The sequence below is a fragment of the Amphiprion ocellaris genome, chromosome 16 (assembly GCF_022539595.1).
Source record: "Amphiprion ocellaris isolate individual 3 ecotype Okinawa chromosome 16, ASM2253959v1, whole genome shotgun sequence".
In the NCBI taxonomy this organism is placed as follows: Eukaryota; Metazoa; Chordata; class Actinopteri; family Pomacentridae; genus Amphiprion; species Amphiprion ocellaris.
The window spans coordinates 4,584,602-4,607,360 of NC_072781.1; the positions used below are offsets into that span (position 1 = coordinate 4,584,602).

The following is a 22,759-nucleotide window of genomic DNA, read 5'->3' on the forward strand; positions in this document are numbered from 1 at the left end:
GAGATACCATCTCTTTAGTCCTGGCATTTTTCTTCCTTGTCAAACCTGACATTATCAACAATCTCAGTTTTTCTCTTCCTGTGTGCTTTGCTATTAGCAGCTAACACGACCTTCAGCTACTCACCTCAAACAGAGATGATAAGTGAGCTGCACAGGTCTGGTAAGCGTCACCTAATTCCCTTGTTTCTGAGTCCTCAAAACCAGATTTTTGCCATTATAATTTACAGGCATTTACAGGCATTTACAAACGTGTTACTTGCTGACGTAGATAAGTAACAGAAGATAAGTCTGCATTTGAAATGAGTCATTTCAGGCAGGTTAGGAGCAGCACTTTCTGAGTGACTGAGTGACAGAAAAACTGTTGGCTTTGGGCTTTATGAGCTTGCCAACCTTTTACCTGGAAAAAAAAAATTATCATACACCAAACGATAGTATAACATCATGAGGTCTTTAAAAGCAACTTATCAGACTTGCTGCTGCTCCCTCTGCAGCCTTTGATACAAAATTACCTAAAACCAATAAGCAGACATTATAACCTAGCTATTTCTATTGAGCAGAATCATTTATATGTAGTTATGCCATCTCAAAGACAATCATCCTAATTAGGCTAGTTAACCATTCAAGCATTGGAGTATTACAAGAACGGGTTATGAGAGGTTAATATGGTACAATGTCTGTGGAAAAAGCAGCCTCTGAACTTATCAGAACTGAACCACAGCTTTACAATAATTAGGTTACAGCAAGAAAACTCCTCCACTGGCCAAGAGGAGCAAAGTTCACACAGGCAGAGGATGAACACTATTTTTAATCTTGCGGTATTTGATTGTGCTTGCTAGGTGTTAATCTGGATGCTGCGTTTATGCGTGCACGTGATTTAGCACAGCTGATTGCAGAGAATAAAAAAGCAAAAGTGGAACCTGGAAAGGGAGCAGTGAGTCCTTGGAACAGAACGTCTCAATCTCACCTGCTTTGCTTGTCTTTGCTTTACATTTCACAGTCAGAGGTTAAGGATGATATCAGCAGTAAAAAAAAAAAAAAACAAGCAAAGCACAAAAAAGAGAAACAAAGGGACAGATAAATAAAAGAAATCATATGATATACTTTTACATTTTTCAGTGAGAATAAAGAAACTTCAGACCCATTCTTGCCTCTGCAGATTGCATCACTGCTTGCTATCAAAGTTCATCTTAGTCCCTCCTGCAACCAGGAGGAGTTCCTAAAAGTGCAGTCTGTGGATGTAAATCATGCCCAGCATGTGCTTTGACCACATGGAGTTATTCCTGGCTGCAGCAGAACCCTGAAGGTGGAGAGGGGGAACGAACTGGGGGGCAGATGCCTCTCCTTTTTAGATACTACTTTTACGATTCACACCACCCCCCCCCACAGAAGAACTCCAGGCTTCCTGCGGTCTCATGATCGGCCTCTCGTTACCATCACGAGAAGCTCATCTTTGGATACTCGATCACCTGCTGCTCTCCTGGGGTGTGTGCACCAAGATCACAATAAAACACTCTGGAGATACCAACAGTTTTCCCTGACATTCCTGTTCCAGACAAAACAGAAGCGCAGAAAAATACAGAACTGAATAGTTTGGTGTAGAAAACGTTCCCTAATATCTCTTTTTAAAACCTGACCGTACCATTTGAGTAAAAAGATCTCAGCATGTTATCTGATCCGGACCAGTGGCTCTACCCCTCATCTGGGGGAAACACAGGCCTCACACACCTCTGCTTTGGAATGACAGGGCAGGTATGGGTTGCAATCCCTGCTGGGAATATCTCCGTCATTAGTCAACTCAGTTCAGCCATCATCAAGCCAATCTACACAACACACCATGCAACTACTTGTTTCATTCACTGAGAGGAATCCAAATAATTATTACACTTAGCTCCAAGAAAGCTCTATTTCTGCTCACAGTTTTCAGTTCAACCAGCTACAACTTTTCTGTTTTGGTTTAATCTCACCACAAGTAACTGTTTTGAAGCTCTATAGACCTACAGTACACCACCTGTCCAGCACTGAACAGCAGGCAGACACATCGGATGATATAGTACAGCGTTCAGCAGCGAAACAGATATACTGTCCAACAGTTATTTGAGAGTAAAACAAAGCTTAAAGAAATCCCACATAAAAGTCTCTCTGCTTCTGCTGGATCTGTACATTAACTCTTAACTGTTCCAATCAAACTTAATAGAAATGCTTTGTGATTTTTAATTCCTCAAGCCTTTTTCAGACACAAGACCTGCAACATTGCTGTCGTCATCAATCTGTTAAAGAGGTTTTCTTCATTCAGACTCACACACCACAGATTGGACAGTATATCAAAATAAATCTAGGCTAACTGCAAGCTTCTCGAACTGTCAAAATAACTTATTTTTTTCGATTTCCTAAAAACTGAATATTCTGTCCGGGCATGATGATAATATAACTAATATTGTGTGATCAATAAAATGAAAATATCCCACCTGATCGATCCTGGCTCCATGTAGGGGATAATTTATAATTAGCTTAAATGCTTGCAGCTCTGTGGAGACACTAATATGGATCCTGCTGCTGTCTCATGTTGCAGCTGTTTCATAAACTCAGACGAAAGACTTCCACAAACAGCTGTGAGCAGCAAAATGAACTCCAGCTGCCATTAACATTTTGTCAAATAGAGTCTCATTATTCTGATGAAACTCTGTCTTGATTGAAGTAAAGTTTTATTTTCATGGGTATCTCAGTTTGCAATACATGTGAAATAGCAGAGCTAAGTGAAAGTGGAAAATGTTTGTGATTTTGGTTGCAAACTGTGACTTTTTTAAACCAATATTGGTGCTGAAATTTGTAAAAACCTTCCCCAAATTACTTCACACTAAAATACACTGCTTGTACGTGTCTATCTGGTAATGTGACGGCTTGCAGTTCAGACTTATACAGTGTAAAAAGTGACCATGAACTTTGGTGTTGAGACTTTTTCTGGAAAAGTGACCAAGATGCTTCTTCAGACACAAAGTTAACCCATTAATGAAAAGTAGTGCATATACTGTATGAGTCAATCTGCAAGAACGATTGAAACTTCCCTTAATACACCTCAAGAAATTCTACTTTACACCCTACCTGACACATGAAGACCTGCTTTTTTATATGTCACATGGTATAGCACGTGTCCCATTATAGATCTGTAGCCTTCAGGACCAAACTGAGACATTACTGGAAACCAGATCCACAGACAACATCATACATGTGCTTTCAGAGGCCCAGTAGGACTCACTGTAACACCTTTGTGCTCTACGATCACCAAATAAAGAGACTGTTTTCCCAGAAGACATCCTGACATATGAAAATCACAAGATTAAATACTGAAGCTGGTGATGGCTGAACTCCATTTAGCTGCTGTTGGCATTGATCTTACTGTCATGGTTTGCTGGGATGCAAGTTTAAGATGCCCCAAGTGCAAAAGCCTCAAAAACATATTTAATCAATGATTGATATGTGATTAAACAAGACAATTTGGTAAGACATTCGATACTGCGGATTACAGCAATCAATCCATAGATTCGGTTTCTTTCCATAGAAAATATAAAAAGTTTTACTCCTGAGTTTCAGTTCTTGCATAAACTCTTCAAAAGCAGAATTTTTAATGTTTCACCAGACTGTGTTGTCACTACCGCACTGACTCTTCTGTGTTAAAACCAAACAAAACTTTTGGTTGAGCTGACCTGGCATTTCCAGGTGAATCAGTAATGTGTAATATAGTTACAGGTCAGATATGAGATCACACCAGACACATGGATTGTGTAGAACACTTTGTCTCTGAACGGCTTCATGAGTACAGGAACTGCCTCCTGAATGGGTTCAAGGTATCAAGTTCAAGCCCTCATGTTGGCAACCACTTGGATTTCCGAAATATAGTTTGACATTGAACTGCGGATACTTGTGTCATTTATTTACAGTCGGTCCGTACTTTCATACAAGGCAGGCAGTCGAAAGAACAGCGACAACAACACTAAGTCTAAAGGCTGCTTAGCTAAAGAACAAGAGCAATATAAGTTGCACAACTGAATAAAATTATTAGACACAACCAGATAAAGTACTCTGTGTGTCTACTGAAGCTGGGATAGTTGGGTTTAGCAGGACTGTTCTCCATTATTTATGTTGAGTAACAAATTCAAGTTCTGAGGTGTTGGAGCATCAAAATTGATTGTTCAACTATAGAAAACAGGACATAAAAAGTCAGTAGATGACCTTTAGTGAAGGCTAGCTATGAGCAGACTAATGTTTGACCATTTGCTTTTCAAAAATGTCACTTTTCTCACATGTAAACGCTAAAAAATACAAAACTATGCCATTTTGAAAGGTAAAACAAGTTATCAGTTCTGTTCAGTACCTAAAATATAACTCATATCTGACCCTTTTGATGAACTCTTAAGTCTTGAAAGATTTTGTGCAACCATCCAGTGAAAAGGCTAACAAGGCAACAGTCTGTTAGTCAACCAAGCCTTCTTTTCTTTAGCAAACACTCCCATAGCAACTGAGTCCAGTGGCGTTCCTGCCTCCATCTGAAGTCATACATCATAATAACAAAGACTGCGGCAAATAAAAAAGACTTCTGTAAAGACAAACATACAACAGCGACTAAACCCACAACGTAAACATAACTCCGTGTCCCAGGAAATCTGGAAGACAATGTGATCCGTTGAACCTGATGAGCTTGTTTCACTGCCCTTTTATCGTCTTCAGGTATGCATCCAGAATCAATTCAGTGTTTTAGCTGTACAGTGTCAGAAGAGAGTGACTATAAACCTTCCCAGACTCCAAGGTAACATATCCAAAGTGTTTTTTTGTCCAAGCAACACTCACAAATACAAAAATGTTTAATTTACTAGCATAGAAAAGTGGCAAATCTTCACATGAGACACTGTTGCTTTAAAAACTACTTAAATAATCAACCATGAAAACAGCTGCAGGGTAACTTCCGAATTCATCTCTAAACTATCATTTTAGAGATCATATTGACTTCAGCTTAGGGGCAGTGGTGGTGCAACAGGTAAGTTCTGAGGTTCAAACCCCGATGTTGGACCTTGAGCAAGGCCTTCCTGCTCCAGGGGCACCGTACCATGGCAGACACAGATATGCAAAAAACAGAATTTTCCTCTGAGGATTTATAAAAGTAGGAAAAAAACAAAACAAAAAAAAAAAACACTTAACCCTTTGATGCACAACATGGGTCAAAAGTGATGCATATTCAATGGAAAATCGGTATCTCCTGACCCATGCTGATCCATCTTCACTCAACTATGATGCTTTTATTTTGTTAATTGAAAGCAATCATATTTTCTTCATTATCAAACTGGCTGCCACAGACTGAGTTTATGCTTCTCGAATGTGGCTAAAAATCTGTAATTTCTCCATTCTAATGTCATCATGTTTAGTTTAGTAGAGTTTGTATTTTCTCTGCCTGGCATTCTTCAACCAATATGGCAAAATAAATCTCCAGATTGAGCATGCTGCAGACTCAAAGTGTCGGCAGCATTAACATCTGCAGCTACCTGCTGAAGCATGTATCGATGTATGATGTTGCATAATATGTACCGACGAAGCTGCCATCAGTCTGCGGAGATGTTTTGCAACACGCCCATCTTTCCACTAACTGACTTCTAAGATCTCTGAGGTGTGGACTGTAAGGAACGTCGGGCAAGGCTGCTGGCAAAGCCTATTTTATAAAAAGATCAACGTTCTCCTCTCCAGTGCTCCCCCCTGCTCAGTCATCCATCAGCGAGCTCCCAACAAACGCTCACCATAATGTATGGAGGGACGCAGCGCAGGGCTCGATGCCAGAACGCCGTTTATTTTTACACGACTCCAGCTTTGGCAGCACTGCAGAAACAAGGAAGCTCCAACGCTCAGGAGAATCCTTGTTATGTCAACTAATAGTTCTCTGAACTCCAGTTATTCCGAGCGGGCAAAACATTAACAGGCCTGTCTGCAATATTACGGAGGTTAAAGAACACAGTGCCATTTACTGTTTTAATACGTAACATTATTTGCCAATAGCACTTTTTAAATGCCTTCACTTTTTCATGATCAAACATATTTACATCATAATTTTAACATGCATTCAATAAATATGGCCACTTATGATTAGATTGACTTTTGATATTTGAAAAGTTTGTAATTTTTCTTAAATTAAACAGGACTGCACCTTTGTAAAGATATACTTTGGCGAAGCTGAAATTTAAGCCAGAAGGAAATTTCAATGATAGTCCCTTTGAGTCACATTTATAATAATACAAATTTTTACTTTAACACATGAATTGATGATAGAAAAATAGTCACTTGTTGCAAGTTAAGTGTGCCAAGTAAAACTACAGTAGCTTGGCTAAAGAGACTGATTTTTAAGACAGATTTATATGAATTCTTAAAGAAAAAAGTTTAAACACTTAAAAAAGTAGAATCAAATTAAACATAAATACAAATAAAACCCCTTAAAGTCTCATATAGAGAGGTGTTCTGGTGGTAAAGAGGCAAACAGGATAACTGCAACATCTCCAGTTCAATTCCAGACAGAGACTTTAATTGTCTGTAATCTCTCTCAAACTCAAAAAAAATTACTAAACATTGAAAAAAGTACAAAGCTTGGAACTGTCTACATGAGAGGGAAAATGATGAAAACAGTGTGATCCTTAATCCTTTTAAATTCAGTCTGAGCTTTCTCTTAAACCCAAAGTCAATTCGCATTCTTCTCAAGCAAATTACAAACTTTTAAATTCAACTATGCTGAAATGAACAGAAACCAGTGGATTCCTACTGACTGATATGAGCAGTTATTAGTTAACAGTTAATAGAACAACATTAAATTCTGACAATCTAATTTGCAGTGAAATAATTAAATGTATAATAGTACTTTTCATTCTGATGGTAAGATCAGTCCTTAGAGGAGTCTTTCATTCCACACTGACTCTACAGCAGGCAAAATGTCAACAGAAACTGCTGAGAGATGGGCGGGTTTGATGTCGATTCAACAAAAATAGGAAGTACTCCCCCTGTTGTGATAACGCCCTATTAAGCTGAGCTCAGCTGAGTTATTAACATGTTTTCTTGCCCAGGTAAGCATTAGCATTTCAAGTAGAGACAGGTTGAGTTAATTCACTGCATATAGTTACACTTCATAGAAACTTCAGGAGTGTACTGATCTGACTTTAACTTTCATTTCTGGTTAAATATGTGGCGCGTCACTAACAGAAATATTTTAATCTGGGCCTCATTCCTCCTCTGACACTTTCACTCATTGTCATACCTGATCTTATTCATAGAGACACCTGGCAGGAATTTTTGCACGGCACAATTGGCAAAAAGTTGACAGCCATGTCACAAGTCCAGTGCCAAAAACGTGTAGTGTTTCAGTCTCCAACACACCGTTTTTACATGAGGAAACCAGGGCGAACGCAAATTTAGCAAGGCTGAACCACTGAGTGAACACCAAACTCACCAAGTCAAGACAAAGGTAAAGTAGAAGGGTCACATGGAATCACTCATTGAGGGTAAATAATAGCTTTCAATTAGCTACACAATCTAATACACATCTCTTTGCATGCATTGCAAGTCTGGCATCATTCCTAATCTGTTTAGTAGGTAAAGTTACAGTACACACCCTTTAAATCCTGATACTAGAGTGACTTTGGCAAGAAAGCCTCATTTGTTTTCACATTCTGAAATGTAATAAACATATATATATATGTGTTCCGTTGCACCACAGCTCCTGCCTGACATATTAAGGTGGTGTAATAAACAGGAAAATCCAAGTGCAGAGTATCAGGACAACTCAGTTCAACTAATTTGTAACTACAGTTTAAGAGCATCCCAGTGCACAGACAGGTAGGGCTGAATATTTAACTTAAATTTATCAAAACTGCAAAGACCTGTATTTCTTTTTAATAAAGGTAAACTGTGTGGCAAAGTTATAAAAGAAGCAGGGTGGTTGATAAAAATTCAGAACTGAAAATATAGCATAGGGCTGTGCAATACATTGTTTTAGCACCAACATTGCAATGTGCACGTCTTTTATGCCACATTTCACGAAGAGCAATTCCACAATTTAATTTTAGCAGACGCTTTTATCCAAAGCGACACACATCTGAGAGTAGATATAACACAAGCAAAGTTCTAGTCAGGAGAAAACAACCTGGAAAAGAGCCACAAAACAAGTTCAGGTGTGAAAACAGGACCTTGGTGTCTACAGGTAGTGCAGAAGTAGTAGGATTTTTATTTTTTTGCAGTCTGTCAAGTGCAAAGGTGTTCAGTGAAGAGCTGGGTTTTTAGTCTTTTCTTAAAGACTGAGAGGAATTCTGCAGATGGAACAGACTTTGGTAACTCGTTCCACCACCAGGGAACCTCAGAACAGAGGAGTCTAGCTATGGACCGGCCTTGTTGTGGTGGTTGGATCAGGAGCCTTCTGTTGGCTGAGCGTAGTGAACAGTAGGGAGTGTAGACCTGAATGAGAACGTTCAAGTAGGAATGAACCAAACACACCCTGCTATAACTTCTATGCCACTTAATACAATTTATTTTATATAATAGAAGTCTAACAGAATGTGTTATGATTAAGTTATTTCCTGAATAGTGAGCTATTCTTTAAAACTTCATTTACAAGACACAAGTCTTGTTGACATGCAGGCTCCACATGTGCACAACAAAATGAGCAAGAAACAGGTACTTTGTTGGTGGCAAATTGCAATTGTTGCGACCATTTAATTCAGTACTACAAAGCTCTGTATGAGGAGTGCAAAACCAGATTTAATGTCTGCCAAATTTTAAAGGAAAACTATTTGAGAGCCATTGCAAGTATTACACCATATGAGAAAGTTCTCAACAGCTTTTTGAAGTTATTTTTTTATTTAATTTTCTTAGCAAATGATTATTTGAGTCTGGTGAAAATCCCTGTTGTTTATGATATTGCACAACAACAAAACATCATTGTCAGTTTTCCCAGCGTTGAGCATCCCTGATGTATTACATTAAATGTGACTTTTGCTTCAATGCTTAAACTAATTTGATGGTGGACTCCTGTGGAAAAACAAGTAAAAGCCTTCTTTGCTCATTTCATTCAGCTGCATTAGCTTAATAAGCTCATAAATATACAACTTTATTGTTGCTAATGCTGCATTCAAACCAATAAAAACATAATTTAGGCATCATTATCAGGATACTGCCATGTAAACAACTCCCAGCATGATATCAGCATGACAATATTTTCCACTTCTGTGACAAAACTCATCCTGTAATTAGCTGCTCAGCCTGAATAAATCTAAACTCGGTCTCTTTGGCTAGCGGGTTAACTGTTTTAACGCACTAATGGTGGCCAGAAAAGCCCACAGGGAGGTGATGCACTCGGTCACTTGAGTTAGCCGAAGCCGCCTCCAGCCTCCTCGTCATGTGCAAACGACAGGGCACAACTTCAGCTCGGCATTACAGGTGTCTGAGGAGCTAAGCAGCTAGCAGGAATTCAAGGTGACATTAGCAAAAAAAACGGTGAGGGCAACGCTGTCTGAGATGTTGGTTAGCTAGCAAACAGCAGCTAGCTGGCTGGAGACGATGCTGCATTCAGGTAATGTCGGCAGAATGGGAAATACAGCGGAAAACTCCTCTTATTGGGAGGTTTAAAACGCGGTTAGCCTTGATGCTAATCTGCTAATCACACCTGATAAAGCTTCTTGTTGATGTGTGCGTTGTGTGTGTACGCGCAGCAGTTCGTTAAGAAAAGAAAACAACAATTGGCTCGTGTAAAAACGTCAGAATTTAGAGTTTTTTGTTGTAATTATCAGCAGTGGTGCGTTGGAATCTGTTTGTTGACATGTTTGTTGTTTTTCCCTCCAAGTGTTGCTGTCGGAAACTCCAACAGTCGATGTTAGAAGTAGGAAACGGACATTTTTTTTCCCCACTTGGCGGTTCGTAACTGAACGCGTCGTGACACCAAACACCGGAGGGGGACAATCGGTGTGCTCGCTAACGGTCACCTGCGGGGCGGTTTTACGGTAACTAGCTCTACCGGGAGCGAAAGGATAACACCTACCTGACATCTGCACACCATGTCGGCGTCCTGAGCCAGCAGATCCACAACTTTCCCCTTCCCCTCGTCGCCCCACTGAGCCCCCAGCACCACGGTCACTTTGTTGCCCACGGCCGGTCTCGGTGCCCCTTTCGCCGTCGGGCTGCCGCTGCCGTTCGGGGCCTCGGCGGCTTCCTGACTCCCGCTTTCCGACATTTCAGCTGGGTCCCTGGGCTGAGAGCACTCCGCTGCGCTGCCTGCTGCTGCACCGAAGATAGTAGAGAGGACTGGAGGAGCCCGCTTCCACTCCACGGCAACGTTAACACACCTCGCACATGCGTACAAGTGTCCGGAATCACAATTAACGCACTCGAGCGCGAGCCGTGAATCAGTGACACGCAGCTGCAGCTTCACGCCAAAGTCAAGCAGCAGTTTTAATCAGAATCAAACACAAAGTTCGTCCTCTGCGTGTTTAATGTTGCACTTTTATACACAGTTTTCTAAAATCCGACTGCAATTGAATCCGTCCTGCGACACGCCCACTACCGGAGGTGCGTTCAGTGCAGGAAGTTGTGGAAAAAATAGTCAATTACAGCTGCCAGCAGTTTATTTAAAGCTTTACTGTGGTAAAATCACACAAGTTATAGCAGGAAAATATAGAAAGCATCAATAAATTATCAAAAATAAAGTACATTTTCATGTTTTGGGTCTTTTATTGGATTATAACTAATGACAATAATTAATAACATAAATTATAGAGCATTTTTTTTTAAAAAAGGTTTGAAAAGGTGCTACAACATTCAAACAAAACACAAACAAGGAAAATTAAGACAAAAAACAGTTTTTGAATGTATATAGAGCTTTACTGCAGTAAAATTGCACAAGTTATAGCAGGAAAATAGATAAAGTATCAATAAATTATCAAAAATATAGTCAATTATCACGTTTTCAGGTCTTTTATTGGATTATAACTAATGACATTTAGTATTTAATAATGGAGATAAATTATAGAGCATTTTTATTTTTCAAAATAGTTTGAAAAAGTGCTACAACATTAAAACAAAACATAAAAAAATGAAAATTAAGCCAAACATAATCATTATATTTAGATCTTTACTGTAGTAAAATTGCACAAATTATAGCAGGAAAATAGATAAATATGTGAAAAATGATCAAAAATATAGTCTAGTCTTTTATTGGATTATAATATAGTGGCAATAATGACCGACAACTAATGACAATTAGAAATTAAAACTAAAGATAAATTATAGAGCATTTTTATTCTTCAAAAAAGTTTGAAAAACTGCTACAACGTTAAATGAAAACATAAAAAATGAAAATTAAGCCAAAAATAATCAGTATATTTAGAGCTTTACTGTAGTAAAATTGCACAAGTTATAGCAGGAAAATAGTTAAATATATGATAAATGATCAAAAATATAGTCTATTTACATGTTTTCAGGTCTTTTATTGGATTATAGTGGCAAATAAATAAAGAAAATTAAGACAATAAGAAAAAATATGAAAAGACAAAATCTGTGATGGCAGCTTTGTTGTTGTCTTTGTTGGCTCGTGATTATAGCAAATATATTTCCCAATAATAGGTAAGTGCTAATTTTGTACTTTTATAGTGAAAATTATCTTAAATCTGACGGCAAGTGAATCATCCATGACTCTACCGGCGGCCCTCACACTTTAGGAGGTGCGTTCAAGTGCAGCGAGGTGTGGAAAAAGTAGTAATCGATTACAAGCATTCAAAACATTGCCTAACCAAAAGCACGTCAGTATTCAGAGAAAAAAGTGTCAAAAATAAAAGGACTCATTCAGCAAAACGGCCTGATTCATGTAGAATGTTATATTTATTATGTATATTATGGGAACAATACAAACCATGTTAAAGGCATTTTACTGATGTTAAGATGGAGATAATTTCAACACTTCATCCTAAATGTATCTTATTTTATAGATATATTATCCTGTATGTTTTAAGCCAAACACGTTCATCACTTCCGCTAATATGAGTATATAAAAACGGTGCAAAAAGGGGTTTGTACCAAAAAAAAGGTGTATAAACCAAGTATGTGCAATGGTTATGATGGAAAGTTTAAATTTTCTGGGACGGTTTTATTTTTTTTAATTCATTCATTATTAAACAGGAAAGATGTGAGACTCTCTAGTATTCATTTTGCAGGTGAGTTTGCATTTTAATTATTTATTCTTTATTTTGATCCAAATGAACTTCCACAAAATGTCTCTCAGTCTTCCTGATGTAAAATAAAAGTAAACACCAATTTAGTATTACATGGATCAGTAAAGAAGGAAAAATAAAAGGAGCAAAAATAAATGACTTTAAGTAGTTCTGTTTGTATTTGAAGTAGGATGAACCACAATAGGCTGTATGATTGAAAGCGGTTTACATTCATGTTAACTCCGTCAAAAAGCTGCGTCCTGCTTCTGTCTCATACATACAAAGTAACTAGAAAAGAGAGTGCAGTACTCCGTCAAGGCTGCTCATTCCCCCATATGGCACTTTCAGAAATGTAACATTTTTTAAAGAGTTATTGATGATCAGAAATCACGGCAACATAGAATGAGTGCATTTAATATAGATGTACCTGGAAATAAAATGACATTGCACTGAGCACAGGCGTGTGTTATGCATGTGTACGTTATGTACGGATACCGAATCACGTGACCTAAACACGTAGAGTGGCTGGAACTGATGGGACTCAGAAACACCCCCACAATTTAATCAGTTGTTTCTTGTATCCCTTCCGACGGATAAGTCCTGATAAGTCCACAGGGGTTGATTTGTAGTAGGATCACAATCATGTGATCGTCAGCAGGCAGCTAACTAGTGTTCACTTGTTGTCATGGTTACAGTGACGCTGTGCTGCTATCTCACAATAATACAGAATCTTTAACAAATCTGTGTATCCAGACTATAAGCCGCATCACTGCCAAAATCTAATGAGGTGGTCCTTGTGTCATTTCTAACTTTCCCTGAAAATTTAACCCCGTTAATCCATTATTATTTTTTTGGCCTTTTTTTTTTAATTCAAAAGGTGCAGTGAGAGAGAGACAGGAAACGGGGGAGAAGAGTCGGGGGAAAACATGAAGCAAAGGGCCGCGAGCGGGAATCGAACATGGGCCGCTGCGTCAGGGACCAGTCCTTGTACAGGGGTCGCCCGCATTAACGTCTTGAGCTATACGCTTTGAGCTATATCGGCGACCCCGTTAATCCATTTTTGAGTAATGTTGCGCACAGACAGATTCACAGACGGACAAACGTACGCCCATTATCTGGCCTCCTTTGCCGATGTTGTCATTTTTAATATTGTTTTGTTGTATATGTACATTTGATTTTAATATTTAATGTTGATATTATATTACTTATTGCTTGTTGTTGTGCACCGTCCAGTGGAAGCTATTTATATTTTCGTCATGACATGTATGATGACAATAAAGCCATTCTAATTCTAACTGGCACATAAAAATATGAATCACTCGTCTCTCCACTCTGTTTTCTCTGAATGGGCAGCAAACTTCTACAAAGCACTCTCTTTGAGGCTCTGAACTGGACTACTGTTGTATTTTGGATTATTTGTCTCCCTCTGGTGGTATTTAGAAATGCATACAAGTTTCACATTACAGAGTATTGTATCTATGAGGTGCTGCATCTCCACATAGCTCCACATTGAGAGTAAATATAAAACAAAAAGCAGCATAGGATGTATGGAACACACTGAATTTCCAAAAAACAGTGAAATAGAAAATACTGTCAACACAGAAGCAATGGCTAAAAATCTATACATTTTCTTTCTTTCTTTCTTTGCAGACTCCTAGTCCTTGTTTTTTACCTGCTGCAGATGGAGATCAGCGGTGCCAGGTACAGAAGACATCACGACTGTCCTTTCATCTCCTTTGGGTTCAACGTGGGACAGATGGTCAAGTGGGTGGCAAGAGGCAGCTGTGGGAGCTGTGGGAGCTGTGGGAGCTGTGGGAGCTGGTCACGACTCAGGCCTTTTATTAACTAACTAACGTCACACAGGTTTTCCACAGTGACCTTGTTTATGAAAATAAGTCCACACTGACCCGAGGTGTGCTTTAGGGTTAGTGGTTGTACGTGTTTCCTACCAGATCTTTGCACTGAACTCCCTGAATTGCTGCCTCAGACCTGAAGTGTTCATTTCTCATCTGGAAGCTGGTCTTTAAGGATTTTATGTTTGTGTTACTGTTTTATTTGTATCCTCCATCCCTATTAAGCCTCTTTACTAGTCCTCCTGTTATTGGTGTGTTTATCAGATAACTGGCTACAGTCACTTAACTTCTTAAAATGTAAAATAGTGTCATTTGCTCTTTGTCCCAGATTTCCCAATTTCATTTTGGCTGCCCTCATGAAAGAAAAAAAAAACATGCGTGCAAAAGTTCACAGTTGTGAAATGACATCTTGTTTGTGTGTTAGGAGTCTATTTAAATTCAGAAATAAGCACCAAACAGCGACTACACATTAATAGATTAGACTACAGATACAGATAAACGTCCTGTTCATCAGAAAAAGCAGATTTTGTGAGTCATTCATTAATTTTTGTAGATGTGAGTGTTTTTATTGAGGACTAATCTTCTTTTCTTGAGTCAGGCACCGGGACTGGTTCTAACGGGATCGGAATATAATCCTAATTGGCTGATTTCATGTGTAAAATCGGTGGAATGTCCCTTAAATTAGGACGTTAGTAGGATCTCTACATTCATCAATGCAGGCAAAGCTGCTGAAATGCTCAAGTTTTTGGCTTAAAAAAATTCTCCGTATCTATATTTACCCCAGTTAATTTATTATTTCCAGTTCTATTCCACATTGTTAGAAGCACCTTAATTTCTCCGACACGTGTGCACAAATAGTTGTACATTTCATATAAATTATTATACTTTTTGTTGTTGTATTGATTCAATTTCAAAAATGTGTCTGTTGATTTTAGACAGATGCATTATTGTTGTTGCAGCTCTTCAGATTAAGACCATATTTTTCAGAGTGCTCGAGGCAAAGCAAGGTCATCCAGTTTTCTTTCAATACTCAGCCCATGTTCCACATTAATATCACAGAGACTGAAGGTTAACTAGACTTGTGGTTCTCTTATTTGTTATTATTTCCATTCCTGTAATCATATGTGTAGGCTGACCCTGGACATTTTTGTTTTGATAAATTGTATTTACTGATAATTGACAGGCTAGATAGTGGCCTGGTGGTTAGCACTCTGTACTCACAGCTAGAAGATCCCTGGTTCACGTCCTGGCCTTCCTGCGATCGTTCTGCATGGAGTTTACATGTTTTCCCCGCACATGTATGGTGTCAGGAAAACTAACACTCAGAGTCATCTCTCAAGTCAAAGCAAAGTTTTACTTGCAGCAAGGAGTCAACATGAACAGAATACAGTCTGAACAAGTGATTGACAAAAGCGAGAAACAGCATAGCTTTTATACAGACACATAAGCATGAGTTACACATCTTGGTATGTGTTATCTCCAGTTCACTGCTGGTTAGGTCTTGGTTTCTCTTTGCAGCGCTTCATGGAAAAATACTGAGCACAGTTTCATATGACACCACACAGTTATATAGTAATACAATGAATAAGAACATTTAATCATAAAACACAATAATTTTCATAACACGTGGGTTCTCACCAGGTTCTCCAGCTTCCTCCCACAGTCCAGAAGCACGCTGAGTTTAATTGGTGATTCTAAATTGTCCATAGGTGTGAATGTTTGTGTGATTGTTTGTCTCTATATGTAGCCCTGTGATAGACTGGTGACCTGTCCAGGTGTCCCTGTCTTCACCCTAAGTCAGCTGGGATAGACTCCAGCCCCTCGGACCCTAATGAGGATTAAGCGGTGTGGTATGTTTTGTTTCTAGTATTGTACAGCAAGTTTTTTTTAGAGTGTATACTAACCTTTAATGTTACTAACCTTCCTGTTTTGTCTTTTTATTTTTGTCGTTGTATGTAAGCTACTGAATACTTTGAATTTCCCTCGGGATTAATAAAGTATCTATCTATCTATCTATCCATCTATCTATCTATCTATCTATCTATCTATCTATCTATCTATCTATCTATCTATCTATCTATCTATCTATCTATCTATCTATCTATCTATCTATCTATCTATCTATCTATCTATCTATCTATCTATCTATCTATCTATCTATCTATCTATCTATGGAAAAGCTGGAAGTTAAACGAGTCCAGAAGTTTTATTTGCTCGTGTATAATACATAATTTAATTATGTGGCTGAACAAAATGACATATTAGATGAAATAAAAGATAATGTGAGAAGTTGAGTGTTGGTCTGGTGAGCAGCAGTGCAGCTGTTTGTCCTGCAGGGGGCAGCACCTGTCTGCTGTCAACTCTGCTTTGTTTACTCTTACTTCCGTAGCATGTGAGCTAACAGCAGCTTTCTGTCGCTCCTCCTGCTCCTCCTGTCGGGTTATTGACACCTGGAACACTTTTTTTTCTAAAATGTCACCTCCGCTGCTCCTCAGGGCTTTCGTGAACGAGCGGCTGACAGCTGCTGCCGAGGAAATATTTCAGGTTTTTGAAAAAACCATCGCGAAATATGAAGAAGAAGCTTCCAGCTCCAAGCAGGAGATCGAGCGACTGAGAGGTCTGCTGCTGGACTTCATGTCAAACCAGAAGACAGGTCTGTTTACTGCATGTTTTCACTCCTGTAGGTGTTAAAACAGACTAGAAAGGGAATGACAAATCTACATTTTGTTTGTTTAACTTCTGTAACTGTGTTTTATCTGGTTTTTAGGCTGTTTTTCGTGGCCCTGATTCAACTTTCTTTTACTAGAAGTCTTCTCTTTTAAATAACGGTCAAACTGTTGGTGAATAAAGACTCCCAAATTGAGGATCTTGAAACCAGCGTCTCTTTATTCAGCAGTGCACAAAATCTCACAAACAGCAGGCTCATGCAAAAGAACTGACAGTATTTATACCACATAGCCTGAAGCCTCTGTTTTGGACATCTTGTCTTCATCCTCTTATGGGAAAAGAGCTCTATGTGTTTTTTCTTTCACCTTGCATGGGAACGAAACACTAAATTCCCTCTTATCAGGTCTGCTGCATGTTCCCATAGAATCCTAGGAGCCTGAGAGAAACACAATCCCCAATATTTTTCCATCCGTTTCCTCACAGTTTATTCTTTTTTAAAAAATCATTGCAACTTTTGAATGCCCGCCAGTTGTTAGTGTAAATATTAACCCTCGTGTCGTCCTGCGGGTCAAAATTGACCCGTTTTAAAGTTTGAAAATGTGGAGAAAAAAAATAGATTTTCACAGTGAAAACTTGTACATTTTTAACATTTTTGGGAAATTTTTGAAAATTTTTTTGGTGGAAAAAAGAAATGTTAAAAAAATGTTTCTTAAGAACATTCACAAAAAAAATCTACCAAAATTAAGTGAATTTCGCTGGATTTTGGTTGATTTTTTTTTTATGTGAATGTTCTTAAAGAAAATATTAGAAGTTTTACTGCTATATATGGAATCACTTTAGATATTTTTAGGATTTTTTTGGAAGATTTTTACTCATTTTTGAAAATATTTACCGGAAATTTCTTGCCAATTTTGGGGAATTTTTTTAAAATAATATTTTTAAGGGAAACTTTTAAGGAATTATTGGAATTTACTTCCTGAAGGTTTTGCAAATTTTCAGAAATTTGGGGAATTTTTTTGCTGAATGTTCGGATTTTTTTCAAACAAGGAAACAATATTTTTTGGTGCCCGTAAATGAAGACAATAGGAGGGTTAAATGAAGTAATCATTTATAATTTTGGAGGATAAACATACTATTGTGCCTGCATTCCTGTGTTTTCATGGTCATATTTGATCTTAAGTCATCATAAAACCATCTCAGTTAAGTCACAAAATCTTTATTTTACACACTGACAGATGTACATCCTTCTTATTTCTAACATAGAACATGCACTACTCATAAAAAGTTACGGATTTTTGACTTTCGGGTGAAATTTATGGAAAATATAAAAAGTTCATGCTACAGTGGTATTATATCATGGCAGTAGGGCATTTAAGTAGAAGTATGCAATGGTGATTTCCTCATCTCAAGCAATTTATGGAAACAAAAGCCAACAACAGTTGTGGGTAAACCACAACAAAAAATCCAACATCTTGTCTTGGTCCTGTTATGAGAGAAGAGCTCTTTGTTGTTTTTTTTTTTTCACCTTGCATGGGAACATACCACTACAGAATCTTAGGAGCCTGAAAGAGAGAAACACAATCTAGTATTTTTCCATCACAGACATCAAACACTCAAATTACTTTCATTTAAATTGAGTGATGAAATCCTAGTAACCCAGTCTGTAGTTGGAACTGTAATTTTTATATGCTGCTTTCTGCCTGTACTATCTAAATTATGAAATAATTCACATTAGGTAAATATTAGATGTTTTGCACTTATATAAGGCATGCAAATATTCAGAAAGCTGTCAATAATTCACTCTAATGCAATTTTATGCAGAAATAAAGACTGTGTGATTGATAAGTGTAAATTAATGTGCAATATTTGTCAACTTCTCCTATTTTCTATTACTTCAGCTGTATTTTAAAATCTTTTCAATCAGTCTCTGTTAACACAGCTGCCTCCACAGTTGTAGTTTCTTTACATATATATTAATAAATCTACGTAAAGCTACACAATAATTAGTTATGAGTCATTTTTTAAACATCTATACACTACCGTTCTGATTAATGTTATCTTCATTGAAAAAAAAAAAGCTTTTCTTTCATAAATGAGGACATTTCTAAGTGACCCCAAACTTTTGAACGGTAGTACATATGTATGATGAAAGTTAGATATGAAGACTTAAGGTCAAGTGTTGCCAGAAACATTAATTTGTTGAACAAACTACACACTGCCTCATATGGGTGTGAAAGTAATAGTTACAAATTAGATCATGATTTTGAATTCTTTGCCACTGCCATTAGAGCCGAAACACTTAACTGATTATTCAGTTAGTCGATTAACAGTCAATTGATTGGTAACTTTGTTGATAATAAATAATTACATGTTTAAGCATTTTCCAGCTTCTCACTCGTGAAAATTTGATGCTTGTCTTTGCCATACATGATATGAAATTTTGGGGGATTTTGGACAGTTTGTGATGCTTTTCCCAACTAAATCACTTTTTGGTGATAAAACTGAAAAATAAGTGTACTCTTTTTGTTCCAGGCGTCACTCAGACATCTATATGTAAAGATGAAACTCCCTCTGAGCTGGAGCCGAGTCTCAGCCTCCATCAGGATCCAGATCCAGAGTGTCGACACATCAAACAGGAAGATCATGAACTCTGGGCTGATCAGCAACAAGAAGACGACCAGCAGGTGGGAGACTTTAATGACCCTAATGTCTTATACCCTCCTCGCTCTTCTGTCTGGGAGGAAAATGAGCAGGAGGACACTAAGCCTTCTCTGCAACCTCAGATTCAAAACTCTGAACACGAGGAGGAGTTTGAGGAGCTGCAGGAAGCTAAAACGGTGCATTTTATATCACCTCTTGGCTTCAGCGCTTCTCCACAAACTCTAATCCTGAATGAAAATGTCCAAGATGGAAGGGAAAGTGACAGACCTGCTGCAAGTGTTACTGCAGACCAAACACAGACTGAACAAAGTCAGACTTTTTATAGCATTTCTGCTGAGTTATCTCAGTTAAACTCAGTTGCACCGGACTATCCTTGCTATTTGTGCAGCAAATCTTTCTCCTCCAGTCATCATTTGATAAATCACGCTTTACGCGTTCATTCGAAGGACGAAGACGTCATCTGCGCTGTGTGTGGAAAAACCTTAACGTCACCTGAGAGTCTTAACGTGCACCTTCAGTCCCACAAGGGCTCAAAATGTTGTCACATGTGCGGGAAACACTGCAACAGCACGACGGCTCTGACCGAACACATGGCGAGCCACGCCGGAGTGAAGCTGCATCGCTGCCACGTCTGCGGGAAAGAGTGCAGCCGGAAAGGAGACTTAAAGATCCACATGAGGATTCACACAGGAGAGAAGCCTTTCTGCTGCTCCTTCTGCTGCAAGAGTTTCACCCACAGCGGACATCTGAGGAAGCACATGAGGAGCCACACGGGAGAACGACCGCACCGGTGTGGAGTCTGCGGTCGAGGGTTTCTGCAGAGCGCTCACCTGAAATACCACCTGGGGACTCACGCTCACAAATGCTGAGTTTTTCATCCTCTTGGACTCATAAATAATCAATAAATGTTCTAAATAGAGAACTAAAGGGAAAAATGTTTTGTGCTGACTGTTAGCAGTAAGACGCATTTATTATTTAACTTAAAACAAAGTGTAAAAGTAACATTTAGGAGCAGATATCAGGTGATTAGTCACTTAGGACAGCCAATCAGAGGCGACAACTGACCCTGTCGTATTCTTAATTCTTTTATAAAATAAATTGTACTCAAAGATGTTTGTATTAAAAAAAAAATGTTTATGATCAGAAAATAAATCCTGCAATTGATTTTCCTGACAAAACAATCAGTGTTTAAATGAAAATGAGTGAAGACAGAAGACAAGCTCTAAAAAAACCAATACCAGTTTGTTTTTCAAAGTTGTAGTCCTTTTAAAATATGCAATTATTGTTAAATAAATTAGTATTTTATTAATTTTAATAAAGAATATTTTTAAATGTTAAGATATTTGATCAGTAGCTCTTAAGTCTGCAGTTGGCATCATTTCTCACCTTTTTAAGTCCAAAATTTCACTTTCAGCAGTTCCAACTCAGCTTCACTGAATCATTTACAGAACCTGTATTCTGGACTCTGTTCTGAGCAATAAATAACACTGCTGATACATCAAGAAAATAAACCGTGTCTTTGTCATTATAGCTTTCATGTAACAGAATTTGAATGATGGTAAATGTCTGTGCAGAAGTTTAAGATCAAACTGGAACATGAAGCACTTTTTAGTCACAACTTTTTAGTCCACAGATGTGATGTTTGCTGGTGTCGTCATACACTAAATAAAAAGTTGCACATTTCCACAGCTGCATGCTGATGTTGTCCCTCTTCTGAAGGTTAAAGTAACTCATCTTTTCCAGGTCTCGAGCAGCTACTGAAGCAGATTGGTGAGAATTCAAAATAGGTTTATTGATTTACAATTAATTTTTAGCTTCAGGGTGGACGTACAGCAAAATGTCAAACAGGTCTATTTAAAGAAAACAGACCAAAATTGACGTCCCAAAAATAAAATATCTTTCTGTCTCACACAAACAGGAAAAAACAAGGTTAAAAAACAGCTGTCTACCCCAAAAACCTCCAAACTCCATGTAGCTAAAGCTGCAGGTGAACAGACTGACTGTGGGCTGTAATTGGCCGGGAGCCAATCATCTCCTGATCCTCCAATCACCACCTCGTACCTGCACATTCTTAATTAGCATATTATACACCCACATTCACATCTGTCACACACCATTCAGACATTTCATACTGGGAGAGAACAGAGACCAGTTTCAACAATTGTTCCTCTTCTGTTCTATTTAAGTCTCTTCCATAACTTGCTAATAGCTTCTGAGGAAGTTGCTTGTGAAGTCTTATGTACCATGATGCTGATTTTATCCAGCAAAAATAGCTACAAGCACATCTTAATTCACTTTGTTTATTATCAGAAACCATATGTTTCATATGGGGTGAATTGAACACTATTATTCAGTCAGATTTTATATTTTTTCATGTGCAACTGATGACCTCTGGGTTGCACGCATTAATTAGAATTAAATAACTGGTCATGAACAAATTAGTGTGTTTAAAGATGCATGTGGTTGTTTTTTGTTAGATGTGAACTCCGCATTAACCTGAAAAAAACGTTGCCTGGTGTATTATTACCTCACAGAGTTTATATAGTGTTGGAAAACATTTACACATCCAGGGACTGACACCTGAGGGAAATATCAATTTTGGTAGATTTTTTGTGAATGTTCTTAAGAAACATTTTTGTTTAACGTTTCTTTTTTCCACCAAAAAACTTTCAGAAATTTCACTGTGAAAATATTTTTTCCCCCACATTTTCAAACTTTAAAATGGGTGAGTTTGACCCACAGGACGACACGAGGGTTAATGCTGATTTAAGCCTTGCGGTGGTGCATGAACCTCTGGACTGAGACATGAATGAGAGCGGTTACAGCTGGTGTTAGGAGGGAGGATGTTTCTGCAGAAACACGTAAATCAGCCAGTGGTGTCACTAAAAACAACACAACTGTGCTTCAGTTGTGTTGTCAGTAATTAACAATATTCAACAATAACTTACATGAGAATTGCTGACAGAAACATTAACACTCGTCTGCTTAATGTTATAGTGTGTTCTAAACCAAATATTTAATCTTTGTGTGCTTGTTATGAATGCTTTATACCGTTTTTTTCTGTTCTGTGAGGAGTAGAATTCACCAGAAGGTGGCGCTGCAGGAGCCCTTATTTCTCTATTTAACAGCTCAGTCAGAGTCCACATAAACCACAGCTTTTTATTTCAGGCTGAATTAGTGTTTGAAAGACAGTTTTTAGTGGTTTTAGACACAATTAGCAAAAAAGTGTTGTTGAGTCACTGATAAAACACAGTATTATCATGATTTTTGGCACATTTAGCACAACTTGGACACATAGCAGAATGAAAAAAGCTCAGGTGTGCAGCTCCTAATCTTCCATTTCAAAATATCTGCTCCTGCAAA

The 22,759-nt window shown here is 38.1% G+C and overlaps 2 protein-coding genes across 3 annotated transcripts in view; one reads left to right on the forward strand and one right to left on the reverse strand.

The window, feature by feature from the left end:
* The window catches only part of adss2 (adenylosuccinate synthase 2), a 32,710-nt gene extending 22,227 nt beyond the window's left edge, over nt 1-10,483 (reverse strand). The window contains exon 1 of the mRNA XM_055018353.1: nt 10,052-10,483. Within this exon, the coding sequence (XP_054874328.1) occupies nt 10,052-10,243 (192 nt within the window). The 5' untranslated portion in view covers nt 10,244-10,483. The remainder of the gene's footprint in view (nt 1-10,051) is intronic.
* On the forward strand, nt 9,451-20,907 carry LOC111580430 (zinc finger protein 664-like). 2 transcript variants are annotated; one of them, XM_055018355.1, is made up of 5 exons: nt 9,451-9,586; nt 13,866-13,979; nt 15,816-15,918; nt 16,564-16,721; nt 19,268-20,907. In XM_055018355.1, the coding sequence occupies exons 4-5, from the start codon at nt 16,703-16,705 to the stop codon at nt 20,263-20,265; spliced, it is 1,017 nt and encodes a 338-aa protein (XP_054874330.1). In that variant the 5' UTR covers nt 9,451-9,586; nt 13,866-13,979; nt 15,816-15,918; nt 16,564-16,702; the 3' UTR covers nt 20,266-20,907. The 2 variants fall into 2 exon arrangements, with proteins under 2 accessions (XP_054874330.1, XP_054874329.1); XM_055018354.1 differs by lacking the exons at nt 9,451-9,586; nt 13,866-13,979; nt 15,816-15,918 and having other exon boundaries at nt 16,440-16,721.
* Nucleotides 20,908-22,759: the final 1,852 nt, after the last annotated feature.

Excerpts from the sequence above, each read along its gene's own strand:
- LOC111580430 (XM_055018354.1), top strand. The coding sequence starts at position 16,541 with ATGTCACCTCCGCTGCTCCTCAGGGCTTTCGTGAACGAGCGGCTGACA. Across the intron at positions 16,722-19,267 it reads CATGTCAAACCAGAAGACAG|GCGTCACTCAGACATCTATA; the intron begins GTCTGTTTACTG and ends TTTTTGTTCCAG.